The sequence below is a fragment of the Trichosurus vulpecula genome, chromosome 3 (assembly GCF_011100635.1).
Source record: "Trichosurus vulpecula isolate mTriVul1 chromosome 3, mTriVul1.pri, whole genome shotgun sequence".
NCBI lineage: Eukaryota > Metazoa > Chordata > Mammalia > Diprotodontia > Phalangeridae > Trichosurus > Trichosurus vulpecula.
In genome coordinates this window covers 13142848-13157782 of record NC_050575.1, presented here as the reverse complement: position 1 = coordinate 13157782, position 14935 = coordinate 13142848, and the positions used below count along the sequence as shown (strand labels likewise).

The 14935-nt window shown below is 38.5% G+C and overlaps 2 protein-coding genes across 3 annotated transcripts in view; one reads left to right on the top strand and one right to left on the bottom strand.

Moving 5' to 3' along the window:
- The window catches only part of WDR25 (WD repeat domain 25), a 291474-nt gene that overhangs the window by 242075 nt on the left and 34464 nt on the right, over positions 1-14935 (bottom strand). The gene's annotated exons all lie outside the window — the stretch shown is intronic.
- On the top strand, positions 7736-8514 carry LOC118844350 (GTP-binding nuclear protein Ran-like). The gene has a single exon (XM_036752220.1). It carries the CDS (start codon positions 7736-7738, stop codon positions 8384-8386), a length of 651 nt encoding a protein of 216 aa, XP_036608115.1. The 3' UTR covers positions 8387-8514.

Below are 14935 nucleotides of genomic sequence, written 5' to 3'. Positions count from 1 at the left end.
AACAGGAAATAGGTTTCTCAGCAAAACCAGTGACACAGGCAAACAAGATTGTAACCACCTAGTATGACCAAAGACAGGCCAGGGACATATGCAGACTTCAAGGCTCTGTGTTCAAAGGCAATGGAACAGAGGGTGCCACAATAAAGCCCCAGTGGAGTCAGAAACCAGACATAGAAGTTCTGACTTTTAGAAGTCCCTCCCAAAATGTGAATCATCATGGGATAAGAAATGATGAAAGAGATGATTTCAGAGAATCCTGAGTAATTAATAACTGATGCAGAATGAAGGAAGAAGAATCAGGAGAACAATATATACAAGGGCAATACACTTTAAAGAAAAAGACCTTTGAAGGACTTCAGAACTCTGATCTGAGCAACAACTAACCATAGATCCTGAAGACTTAGGTCGAAGCACATTGTCTACCTCCGGACAAAAAGGTGATGGGTATTCATTCTCAAGGCACAGAAGAAGACGCACATTTTTCTTTAATATAGTCACTGTACAACTAAGTTTATTTGTTATAAGTTTTTTTCTCTCTCTTGATTTTTGATTTGGGGGAGGAAGGCGGAGTAGAGAGTCAGCAATAGTGATGTCAAAAAAAGAGACAGAGAGAGAGAAAACAACAGAAATATTTTTTTTAATGAACAGAAGAGAAGGAAGTTCAGGAGCAAGGCCAAGCAGAACAGTTTGAAAGCTGCATGTCAATTTCATTATGTAGTTCCTTTTTTAAAAGCATATGGTATGAAATGGAGATTCCCAGTTTCATATATAATCCTCCTTTTGTATTCTATTGTATATATGGAAACAATCTCTGTTTTTGTTGCTTAAGTTGATAATTCAAAAATTAAATTTAAAGACGCAATTATTAAGGACCTACTATGTGCAACATACAGTGAAAAGCAGTTCTTTTACCTTCACACTGATCTTGTAGGTCAAGAATTCTGTTTTGTTGCTTTTTATCTGGCCAATTTTGTGAGCTAATTAAGTACCACCTAGGTACAAGGAACAATGCTAGGTCATGCTGGAGATACAAGAGTAAATATGATGCTGCCCCCGCTACCAAGATGATTAGCCTCATATGGGAGATGGCACATATACTAGGGAATTATAACATAAAATGGAATATGACAAATGCCATAAAATATAAGGCTAAAGATTTTTCAGTCTATCCATGTGCAATTATATGTTAACAACAGTAATATGAAAGTGAGCCTGTATTAAGGCTATCACCAGTGAAGCACAAGCCAGAAAGGCCTTGAGGACAGACTGGCAACAAACCAAGTTGTGATCAGGCACTCATCTCCAGGTTAGTCACGAGGTGATGTTTTGTACAGGGGCTGTAAACTGAGGCCAAAGAAATAAGACATGACCAAAGTATGTCTTTATATAATACTAAAGGATTCAGTCTAATGATTCATTTTTGAGGAAACAGAGAGACTGGCGTATATGTTTGATTTTTTATAAATAAGATGGGCTGAGGGATTTTTTTCTCCCCTTAAGAGAGAAAATACTACTCTTGGACCCTAACATCACAATCCCAATTGTACTTATTGAAAAAGTAGAAATGGTAATGGGGGCAGCTAGGTGGCACAGTGGATTGATATGCAAGATATCTAAAGGAAGAGAAGATACCAAAGTCATGGAAAAAACTCATATTATTCATGCCCCAAAAAAGGCGACAAGAAAATATCTACAACTACCCACCTACTAATGGCTCCAACTACCCAAAAATTTTATGTGCATCATCTACACACAAATAAAAGACATCCTTAATAGTAAGGAATGAGCAGACTCATGAAAATCATTCAACACTGAACTACATCTTTACCATCTTTAAATTTATTAAAAGATGTAGAAAATATAAGATCCTATCATGCTTATTGTCTGTCAGCAATTAAAAAGCATTAGATTCAGTAGAGCAAAACACTTACTTAAAGGTATCTCCCATGCATACATCAAATTCATTCAAAAGGTCTTGAAAGACACAACAGAAATAATCCTTTTCATCAACTCTATAATCATAAAAATCATGAAAAGAACAAAACAGGAAGATATATGCTCATCACTGTGGTGTTCACTACTGTGATGGAGGAGATCCAAAACTCAGTCCAAGGAGAAAATGATTTCTCCATGGATGATGAGGCCTTCCCAATGCTCACGTTTGAAGAAGAGATTGTGCCGATGGTATCAAACCCTGCAACGTTGCAGAGACTCAGTAAACATTAAAAAAGTTTGTTCCAACCAACCACATAAGAAAGACCAAGTGGATGAAGAACGTCAATTGCCCAGATTATGATATGAATTTCAATGAAAAGCATAGAGAGATTGTGAGTCAAGATATATAATTGGGACAGACAATACGGATCATTAATAATTTGGCCCTGAGTTGAACAGGAGGAAAAGAGCAGGACAAAGTGCCTTCAGGAAATTGCAAATCTCCTTTAATGACCTCAAGCTTCCCATGAAAGGAGAAGCTTATCTTTTTAATACCAACACTCTACCAGTGCTGCTATGGAGAAGATATGGAATATATGAAAATCTCCAAAGAATTAAAACACAGATAGCAAAGGAGAGGCTTACAGGTGAGTATGAACAGGATGCAACATACAACCAATTAAGAATTTCAAAGAACATGAGTAAAAATTGTTATCATGGAAATATTTGATAGGAAGAAAGTGGGCTAGTTACGTGGTAAGGTATAATGAGTAGATAGCTCCCCAATTTCAGGGGGAAAAAATAGGCTTCCAACACGTTGGGTAAAACCCCCTGATGCAAACTTACGGAACACATCAAAAAGAGTTGCAAAAGATGGAGAGGCATAACAGGGTTTCAATCGGGATCACTGAACAATGAGATCAAAGATCCATTTGGGGGTCTGAGCATGGGAAAAAGCATTTTTCAAAGGAAAAATGTGATCAAAAACTGAGAGTGGTGAACTAACTCTAGGCATGTGAACTAGAGTCAAATCACTTCCTCTGCCTCTATAAAGAGGTTAAACTATAAATGAAGATATGGGGCTTTTAACCTTTTTTGAAACATGGAACCCTTTGGTGGTCAGATGAAGCCTACAGGATTATTTCTCAGAATAATGTTTTTAAATACATAAAATACACATTATTACAAAGAAAACTAATTATATTAAAACACAGTTATGTAAATACCACAAAAGCCAGCTCATGGGCCCCAGGTTAAGAATGTCTATTCTCTAAAATCCTGTCCAGTTCTAAATTCTAAGATTCTATGTAAACCTGAGTCTAAAACCCTTCATTCTTGATCTAATGGTGCCATCCAGTGGTCAGAAAGAGGCATGCATTCAAACTATTTTTATTGCACTTTTTAAAAGGTTTCATGGTCATTTTTAGTAAAAATATGAACAATTCAGGTACAATCTGAGTAAAACATTTTCAATCCACTTTCAGCTCCAGTCTCTTCTAGCCTCTGTAGGAGCCACCAGTATAGGGTATTCTGTATACCTCAAGATGTGGCCAAAAATAAGTCCCCACACTTCCCTGTTTATAGAAACAAGTGAAACTTGTGAAGCAAGTCCTTACGGGTCACTCTTCTCTCTAACCCTCCTTGGTAATGTCTACCCTGATTTCTAAAATGGGGGCTCTGGGGGCTATGGTCCCCCAAAGAAGAACAATTGAAAGCACTGGCATTTCACAAAGTGACAGCAGCAACAATAGAGAGATCTTCTAAAGCAGGTACAAGTCCCAGGCAGGGTATCTAGATCAGGACATTCTAAATTCCTAAATAAAGGAGAAATCCTCAGCATGAATAGTCAACAGAAACTCCATCCTCTCCTTGAAGCTAAAGGAAAGACACTGAATCAGGAAAAAAAAAAAAAAGTACTGAAAAGCCCCTCCGTAAGAAAATAACAACAGTGTCTCAGCTGACACACACTCCTCCATAAAAGACCAGATCAGCAGCTATGGTATTTAAGGTAGATCTCCTGTCAGAATCCCAGAGTGGCCTCTACCCCCTCCTACCCATCCAAACCCTCCCACCCGAACCAGAGATGAGCCAAAACAAGATGGTGACCCTTGACTATGAAATAAGCAGAGTAGGGCCTAAAGGACTTACTAGTTCTTTGGCCCAATATAGCACTGTAAGTGACAATGGTGATGTGCTTATGATGCATATACCCACACTTCTTGAAAAACTGTGGACAAGTGAAATAGCATTAAGGAGTTAAACATTAATGTTACCATGTTACCCACTTTAAGGTATCCCAGAAAGAGATCTTAAATACTGGGAAGACTGTGGTGAGCCACACTCCATCCATGATGACTTCAAAGCCTCCATTAGTTTCACCGCAAGTCCCTTACCTGAAAAACTTCCCAAATTCCTTTCCTTCACTCCCAAGATGGCTTCCCTGAGATTGAATCAATCTCTCTGAAGAATTTCACCAAGGATCTGCTCTATCAGGTCATTTAGGTAGGGAAGTGTGGGCATTTCTCAACTGAAAATGCCACAGTAACCATAGACTTCTAAAAGCTGGTGGGAGCAAAAGCTGAGTGGGAGCAACAGCTGGTCTGGTCTTCTCCCTCTCAGGAATAAGTGAGGGAGTGTTGTGAGGCCAGTAATCATGGCAGGGAGAAGGCATCAGACTGAGGGTAAACAGCTACCCCAGGTGGAACAAATAAACTATCCAACTAGCCCTGGACTTAGGCTGGAGCTGTTAGGAAATAAGTCTACCCCAGATCCAATCTCTCCAACCAAAGACCACTGAAATTGTCACCACAAGTCTTGTGTCCCACATGATTAGAGTGTTACCCCTTTCCATCACGGTGAAGGGACGGGGAAAGGGGAAATTCCATATATTGAAAGCCATCCTTGCTGTCCACTTCTTACAGTGGTGTTCTAAACTGGCCAAAAGTCCCAACATGCCTTGCTCCAGGAGTTTGGCAGAAGGGGCAGAGCTGGGATGAGTAGTTTCCCCAGATCTTCCTTAAGACAATATTGTTATAGTTACACACTTTTGTCCCAAAGTACCATCAGTCAATACCACTTTTGACCCAGTACCCTCTTTTCCCCATCCTTGATGCCTGGAGGAACCACCCCTGATGACTAATTGACTCCTTCTCTTTACACTGGGAAGTGGGAAGCAAGAAAATCAACCTTTTCACGGTTACATTTTTAAAGAAGACTCTTTCCTAAAGGAAAAAGTATTTGAGTCCCAAGCCTGCTGAGGAAGCATTTATGTTTTCAACGCTCCCCTTCTTCATGTTAAGCAAAGCTTCTAAGTGTTCCAAGTGACTGCCTTGTAAACTCACAAAGAAATTTTTATAAAGGAAAAAGTATTGTTTTATGCTACTTAAAAAAAAAAAACATTTGCTCTTCACCTTCTCTAGTTTGTCTAACTTAATACTGATGATATTCCTTTACTAGTGCCTTCTGAATGGCGAAGAAGCAGCAAGTGACACGCATAATTCCTTTTAAAAACAAATACGCATACTATCATACCTACATACCTGCCATATACCTAAGGCAAAACAGAAAGTAAAGATGAACTAGCAGTCAGGGGACCAGAGTTCTAGCCCCAGCTCTGCCAATGGCTCATTGTGTATGTCTGAACAAATCACTTTACCACTCTGGTTTCTGACCAGGTGGTGGAGTGGATAGAATTGGACTCTTACTGGCTATGTGACTCTAAGCAAGTCACTTAACCCTCTAAGCTCAGTTTCTTCATTCGTAAAATGAGGGGATTCAACGACCTTTAAGATCCCTTCCAGTTCAAAATTTATGATCCTGTGCATCCTTCCACGTATAACATTTTCTATGCTGTTCTATTCTAAAACAGTAAAATCACAGGCTAAGGAGGAAAATGTCTTCCCTTTAAGAATAACATACTGAAATGGAATACTATTGTGCTATAAGAAATGAGGAGCAGACAGTCTTCATAATAACCTAGAAAGACTCATATGAACTGATGCTGAATGAGGGGAACAGAACCAGGAGAACATTATACATAATTACAGACACACGGTATCTTTGATGACTAACTTTGACAGACTTGGCTCTTCTCAGCAATGCAAGGTTCTAAGACAACTCCAAAAGATTCATGATGGAAAAAGCAATTCACATCCAGAGAAAAAATTATGGAGATATGCAGATTGAAGCAAACTATTTGCTCTCTTTATTTTGTTTGTTGGCTTCTGTTTTGTTCCTTCTTTCTTGTGGTTCATTCTATTGGTTATAGTTCTTCTTTACAACTTGACTATTGTGAAAATATGTTTAGTGTGAAAGTATATGTAGAACCTATATCGAAGTTGCATGCCGTTTTGGGTGCGGAAAGGGGAGGAAAGGAAGGGGGAGAAAATTCAAAACTCAAAAACTTGAGGAACTGAATGGTGTAAACTAAAACTAAAAATAAACTAATTTTTTTTAAAAAAAGAATAACATACTGACTGTAAGAAACAACAAACATCATGAATACAGAGAGGTATGGGAAAATTTACATGATCTGATGCAGAGTAAAAGAAAGAGAGTGAAGACTAAACTGACTACAAAAATGTAAATGAAAAGAACCACCACAAAACAATCAAAAATGAATGTTGCAAAATTACAAAGAATAGGGGCAACTAGGTGGAGCAGTGAGTAGAGCACTGGCCCTGGAGTCAGGAGGACCTGCGTTCAAATCTGGCCTCAGACACTTGACACACTTATTAGCTATGTGACCTTGAGCAAGTCACTTAACCCCAATTGCCCTGCCAAAAAAAAAAGTTACAAAGAATAAACATGGCTCCCAAGAAGAGATACAAGAAGATACTTCTACCTTGACCCCAATCCTGACTAGTAGCGAAGCCCTGCCCTGGGGCTGGCCAACAGCAAGACCCCACCCCTGGGGCCTGCCAGTGGAAAGACCCAGTTTCCATCATAACCCAGCAGAAAGGCCCTACCCCTAGGGCAGACCAGCAACAAGATTATTCTTCCAGGGCCTGCCACCAGAAAGACCATCTTACAAGAGCAATCCAGCAGAAAGGCCCCACTGCTAGGGCAAGCCAGAAGCTAAACCCAAACCCTGGAAGGGTCAACAGGGAGAATCCACCCCCAGTAAAAGCCAGAAGGGTAACCAATTTTCTAATGAAAGCAAGCAGCTAAGCCTTGAAGCCTAGTGAAAGCCAGCAGTAAGACCCTGACCCAAGCACAAAAAGCTTAGGACAGTGCAGGATCAGAGCCTAACTCTCACACAAAAACACCAAGTCACTGAAAAAAAAAAGGGGCAGAAAAATAAGCAAAAAAAATTTTTAAAGAACTTGACTATAGAAAGTTACTGTGGTGACAGAGAGAATGAAGGCAAAAATTTAGAAGAGGACAATAGCGTAAAAATGGCTACATGTGAAACCTCAAAGAAAAATGTAATTTGGTCTCAGGCCCAGAAAGAATTCTTTAAAGAATTTTAAAAGGATTTTAAAAAGCAAATTAGAGAAGTAGAAGAAAAATTTGGAAAGGAAATCAGAATAATTTAAGAGAATCATGTAAAAAAGTCAATAGCATGGGAAAAGATATACAAAAATTTACTGAGGAAAATAACTCCCTAAAAAATAGAATTGGCCAAATGGAAAAAGGACAAAAGCCCATTGAAGAAAATAATTCCTTAAAAATTAGAACTGAGCCCTATTCCGCGGTGCGGCAGCGGCAGCTGCATCTCCGGGTATTTGAATTGTGCTTCCACCATCTTTCCATCGTTCAGTCAGGCGGAGATGGAGACGCTTCTGGAAGAACCATCGTGATGGCCGCCCAAGGAGAACCCCAGGTGCAGTTCAAACTTGTATTAGTTGGAGATGGAGGTACTGGAAAAACAACATTTGTAAAACGTCACTTGACTGGTGAATTTGAGAAGAAGTATGTAGCCACCCTGGGTGTTGAGGTCCGTCCTCTCGTGTTCCACACTAACAGAGGTCCTATTAAATTCAACGTATGGGATACAGCTGGCCAAGAGAAATTTGGTGGTCTGAGAGATGGTTATTACATCGAAGCTCAGTGTGCCATTATAAAGTTTGATGTAACATCAAGAGTTACTTACAAGAATGTACCTAACTGGCATAGAGATCTGGTACGAGTATGTGAAAATATCCCTATAGTGTTGTGTGGCAACAAAGTGGATATTAAGGACAGAAAAGTTAAGGCGAAATCAATTGTCTTCCATAGGAAGAAGAATCTCCAGTGCTATGACATCTCAGCCAAAAGTAACTACAACTTTGAGAAGCCCTTCCTTTGGCTTGCTAGAAAACTTACTGGAGACCTTAATTTGGAGTTTGTTGCCATGTCTGCTCTTGCACCTCTGGAGGTTGTCATGGACCCAGCACTGGCAGCACAGTATGAGCAGGACTTACAGATTGCTCAGACAACTGCGCTCCCTGATGAAGATGATGACCTGTAAGGGAATGAAGCTAGAGCCCAGCGTCAGAGGTCTAGTTTTATAGGCAACTGTCCTGTGATGTCAGTGGTATAGCGTGTTTGCCACTTTATTATATAGCTGAACAGAACATGTGCTTAATCTTTGGGATGCTGAAGAAAATGAATGGGCTTTGGAGTGAACGTAGCAGTTAAAAAATATATATGATTCATATCTTAGACCTGCGTATTTAGCTGTTTTGGACTGCATTTACGTCCCCTTGAGTTTCAAATATGACTGCTGCAGTCCCATCACAATATTCAGTGATGAATCTTGTTTGTTACTGTCATTCCCATTCCCTTTTCGTTTAGATCATAATAAAGTTGTATTTCAAATATCTAAAAAAAAAAAATTAGAACTGAGCAAGTAGAAGCTAATGACTCTGTGAAACATCAAGATATAATAAAACAAAATCAAAAAAGTAAAAACTTAGAAGAAAATGTAAAACTTCTCATTGGAAAAACAACTGACCTAGAAAATACATCCAGGAGAAATACTACAAGAATTATTAGATTACTTGAAAGCCACAATGGAAAAAAAAAAAAGGCCTGGATAACATCTTTCAAGAAACTATCAAAGAAAAGTGCTCTGCTATATTAGAACCAGGTGGCAAAATAGAAATGGAAAGAATCCACTGATCACCACCTGAAAGAGATCTTAATACGAAAACTCTCAGGAACATCATAGCCAAATTCCAGAACTCACAGATCAAGGAGAAAGTACTGCAAAGCAGCCAAAAAGAAACAATTTAAATACTGTGGAGCTACAGTCAGCATTACAAATGATTTGGCAGTTTCCACATTAAAGAACCAGAAAACTTGGAATATGATGATGGAAGGCAAAGGAGTTGGGATCACAACCAAGAATCATCTACCCAGTAAAACTGAATATAATCTTTGGGGGGAAAAGGATATTTAGCAAAATACAGGACTCTCAAGCATTCCTAGTTAAAAGACCAGAGCTGAATAAAAAATTTGACCTCCAAATACAAAACTCAAGGGAAACATAAAAAGGTAAGGAAAGAAACAAGAAAGAGAAAATTTAAGAAGGTTAAACTATTAAACTTTATATTTCTATATGACAAGATAATATTTATAACTCTTAAGAACTTTATTACTATAAGAGCAATTAGGAGTATATATAGAAAGAGGGAATGGTTATAAAGTGACTTTGATGAGATGATACCCCCCCAAAAAAAATAAGAGGGGTGAGAAAGAAAATTGCACTGGAAGGGAGAGATTGAATGAGATAAATTATCCCACATAAAAGAGGCATGAAAGAGCTAGTATAATGGAGGAGAAGATGCGGGGGAAGGGGGGAACCAAGCTTAAACTTTACTCATCAAAATTGGCTCAAAGAAGGAACATATGCACTCAGTTGGATACAGAAATCTATCTTAGACAGGGATAATAATAGGGGGGAGAGAGACTGACAAAAGGGAAGGTAGTGAAGGTAGTGATCAAAACAACCATAAAACAGAAGCAGATAGCAGAATGGATTGAAAACCAGAATCCTAGAGGCAGAGCCAAGATGGCCTGAGCTCTCTGAAATTCTTTCAGACACCTCTTGAGAAGTGAACAGTTTTGAGAGAGGTAGAATCCACTAGGAGACAGAATGTGGCAGATTTCCAAGCCAGGAGAGTCCAGAAAGAGAGAGATCTATTGTACCGAACTGAGAGAGCACTGGGCACACAGAACCACCCCACACCAGACCGGAGCACCATATGGGAACAAGAGCAGGCCCAGCCCACCGCTGCAGTGGTGATCCCCAGGCCTCTTGGCATAGGACAGGAGTCTGTCAGAACTAGGTGAAACAGAAGCGCAGAGCCTGCAGCAACAGCAGCTACTCCTGGAGCTATCAAGGTTTGAAACTCACTTTCTTGAACTTCCAGGAGCCATGATGACTCAGTAAACTCGAAGAGCTCTAGTCCCTCCCTTTAATAACCCAAAAAATACTGCCCTAGGAGAAACCCTGAAATAGAAGAGCTAGAAGTGGAGGTTCAGTAGTCTTTTAGCTCAGGAGGCTGGGGAGATGGCCTTTCTTGTGGTGACAGAAGGAGACCGGTGCAAGAAGGGAGGCATCCCAGCAAGCCCTACCTTAGGAGGAGTTCCTAAGATCCAGGGGGATGGAGCTGGCAAGCACCATCACCAGGACCCCAGGCATGCCTTTGCACAGCTAGGGGAATTGGCAGATACCAGTGCAGACCTACGGCTGAGACCACCCATGCTATGTAGCACAGTCCTATGAGAAGAGGTGACTTCCAGCAGCCAGACCACCCCTCCCCCACACCTCAGGCTGTGACGCCCCCCCCCCCCCACCCAGGGAAACTCAGAAAGACCTCACTGGCACTCAATCCTTAGCACACACCAGCCAGCTTCAGCTCAGCATCACATGAGCTGCAGCAGAATATAGCTTCTAGCTGACAATACCAGAGGCCACATTACACAAAGCCAGTAACCAGGCCCCTAGCTCCCAACACAAGAAGTTTGAGACCAAGCCCCCTGGGGCCCAGAAGCAGAGGTCCACTTAAAAAGCCAGGAAAAAGTCAATTCCCATGAAGAAGCAAGCTAGAAAAGTAAAAAAAAAAAAAATCATTGAATAGTATTGTGGGGACAGAAAAGATCGAAATATGAACTTAGAAGAGGACAGCATTGACACTATACCCACATCTGAAACCTCAAAAGGAAATATGATCTGGTCACAAGCCCAAAAAGCCTTCCTAGAAGAGCTCAAAGAGGATTTTAAAAGCCAAATTAGAGAGGTAAAAGAAAAACTACCAAATCTAAAAGGAGAAAATGAATCTTTGAAAAGTAAAATTGGCCAAATGGAAAGAGAGATGCAGAAGCTATCTGAAGAAAATAATTCATTAAAAAATTAGAATTGGGCAAGTAAAAGCTAATGACTCTATGAGGCACCAAGAATCAGTCAAATAAAATCTAAAGAATGAAAAAATAGAAGAAAACATAAAATATCTCATTGGAGAAACAACTGACTTGGAAAATAGATCCAGGAGAGATAATCTAAGAATTATTGGTCTTCCAGAAAGCCATGACCAAAAGAAAACAACCTGGACAGTATCTTCCAAGAAATCATCAAGGAGAACTGCCCTGAGGTCCTAGAACTAGAGGATAAAATAGTCATCGAAAGAATCCATCCATCACCCCGAAAGAGATCCCAAATTGAAAACTACAAGGAACATTGTAGCCAAATTCCAGAATTATCAGGTGAAGGAGAAAATACTGCAAGCAGCCAGGAAGAAACAATTCAAATATCTTGGAACTACAGTCAGGGTCACACAGGACCTTGCAGCTTCTACTTTAAAAGATCAAAGGAATTGGAATATGATATTCTGAAAGGCAAAGGACCTTGGACTACAACCAAGGATGAACTATCCAGCAAAACTGAGCATAATCCTTCAGGCAAGGAGATGGACATTCAATGAAATTAGAGAATTTCAGACCTTCCTGATGAAAAGGCCAGAGTTCAATGAAAAATTTGATCTTTGAATACAAGACTGAGGAGAGGCATAAAAAGGTAAACAGGGGGGAAAATATAAAAAATGATGAAAAAAACCTTTTTATTCAACAAGGGCAAACTGTTTATAACCCTCTGTGGAAAGATGATATTGGCTAATTTTGAGAATGGTATATTTATTACAACATATAAAAGGGATACACATAGACAGAAAGTGTGCGTATAAATTAACTGATATGATGATAAAAAAAAACTTAACTAAAGGATGAAAAGGAATTGTAATAGGAGAAGAGGTTAAGAAGGAGACAGAAAAGGGTAAAGTACATCACATGAAGAGGTACAAAAACATATTATATTAGAGAAAAAGAAGGGAGGGAGAAGAGTAGTGTTTGAGCTTTGCTCTCATCAGATTTGGTTCAAGCAGGGAATAACATACTCTGTTAAGTACAGAAATCAAACTTGACATACAGGCAGTAGGAGCAGAAAGGGGAAAGAAAAGGGGCGTGGTTTGAAGGGAGGGAAGAAGGAGTAAAGGAAAAGGGTAAGAGAAAGGGGGTTGCTGAAAGGGAGGAAATATGGAAGGAGGCAGTGGTCAAAAACAAAACTTTTGAGAAGTGAAAGGGAGAAGGGAGAAATAAAAACATAAATGGGGGGTGGGAAATGGGATGGAAAAAAAGACACAGACAATAATCATAACTGTGACTGCAAATGGGATGAACTCTCCCATAAAACAGAGGCAGATAGCAGAATGGATTAAAAACCAAAATCCTACAATATGTTGTTTACAAGAAACACATTTGAAACAGGGGGATACACACAAGGTAAAGGTAAAAGGCTGGAGTAGAATATGTTTCAGCTGAAGTAAAAAAGACAGGGGTAGTAATCCTAATTTCAGATAAAGCAAAAGCAAAGATAGATCTAATTAAAAGAGGTAAGGAAGGAAACTATATCCTGCTAAAAGGCACCAGAGACAATGAAGTAATATCATTACTTAAAACATGTGTGCCAAGCGGTATAGCATCCAAATTCTTAGAGGAGAAGTTAAGGGAGTTACAGGAAGAAGAGACAACTATACTAGTGGGAGACCTTAAACTCCCCCTCTCTGAACTTAATAAATCTAACCTCAAAATAAACAAGAAGTGAAGGAGGTGAATAAAATTTTAGAAAAGGTAGATATGATAGACCTCTGGAGAAAACTGAATGGGGATAAAAAGGAATATAGTTTTTTCTCAGCAATACATGGCACATACACAAAAACTGACCATGTAATGGGGGCATAAAAACCTCACAGTCCAGTGCAGAAAGGCAGAAATAGTCAATGCATCCTTTTCAGACAGTGATGCAATAAAAATTATTTGTAATAAAGGACCATGGAAAGATAGCCTGAGAATTAATTGGAAACTAAATAATATAATCCTAAAGAATGAGTGGGTAAAAGAACAAATCATTGAAACAATCAATAACTTCATTCAAGAGAATGACAATAATGAGACAACATACCAAAACTTATGGGATTCAGCAAAAGCAGTTCTTAGGGGAAGTTTTACATCTCCAAATGCTTACATGAATAAAACAGAGAAAAAGGAGATCAATGAATTGGGCATGCAACTGAAAAAAACTAGAAAAAGAACAAATTGAAATCTCCAATTAAATACCAAATCGGAAATACCGAAAACCAAAGGAGAGATTAATGAAATTAAAATTGAGAAAACTATTGAACCAATAAATAAAACTAAGAGTTGGTTTTACGAAAAAAAAACAATAAAATCGATAAACCTTTGGTCAATTTGATTAAAAAAAAAAAGAAGAAGAAAGCCAAATTACCAGTATCAAAAATAAAAAGGGTGAATTCACCTCCAATGAAGAGGAAATTAAAACAATAATTAGGAATTATTTTGCCCAATTGTATGCCCATAAATGTGACAACCTGAGAGAAATGGATGAATATTTACAAAAATATAAATTGCTCAGGTTAACAGAAGAGGAAGTAAAATACCTAAATAACCCCATCTCAGAAAAAGAAATTGAGCAAGCCATCAATGAACTCCCTAGGAAAAAATCTCCAGGGCCAGATGGTTTTACATGTGAATTCTATCAAACATTTAAAGATCAATTAATTCCCATACTTTATAGACTATTTGGGAAAATAGATGAAGAAAGAGTCCTACCAAATTCATTTTATGACACAAATATGGTACTAATGCCGAAACCAGGAAGAATCAAAACAGAGAAAAGAAATTATAGACCAATTTCCCTACTGAATATTTATGCAAAAATTTTATATAAAACATTAGCAAAAAGATTACAGCAACTTAGTACAAGGATAATATAATATGACCAGGTAGGATTCATTCCAGAAATGCAAGACTGGTTCAATATTAGGAAAACTATAAGCATAATTGATCATATCAACAACAAAACTAACAGAAACCATATGATTATCTCAATAGATGCAGAAAAAGCTTTGACAAAATACAACACCCCTTCCTATTAAAAACACTAGAAAGCATAGGAATAAATGGTGTCTTCCTTAAAATCATAAGTAGCATCTACCTAAAACATCAGCAAGCATTATATGTGATGAGGATAAGCTACGTGCACTTCCAATAAGATCGGGGATAAAACAACAATTTCCATTATCACTCCTATTATTCAATTTGGTATTAGAAATATTAGCTTTAGCAATAAGGGAAGAAAAAGAAATTGAAGGAATTAGAATAGACAAAGAAGAAACTAAGTTATTATTCTTTGCAGATGATATTATGATTTACTTAGAGAATCTTAGAGTTTCAAGTAAAAAACTACTTAAAATAATAAATAACTTTAGCAAAGTTGCGGGATATAAAATAAACCCACATAAATCCTTGGCATTCCTTTATATTACCAACAAAGTGCAACAGCAAGAGATAAAGAGAGAAATTCCATTTAAATGGAATTAAATATTTGGGAGTCTACCTGCCAAAACAAACCCAGAATCTATATGAACACAATTACAAAACACTTTTCACACAAATAAAGTCAGACCTCAATAAATGGAAAAAGATCAGTTGCTCATGGTTA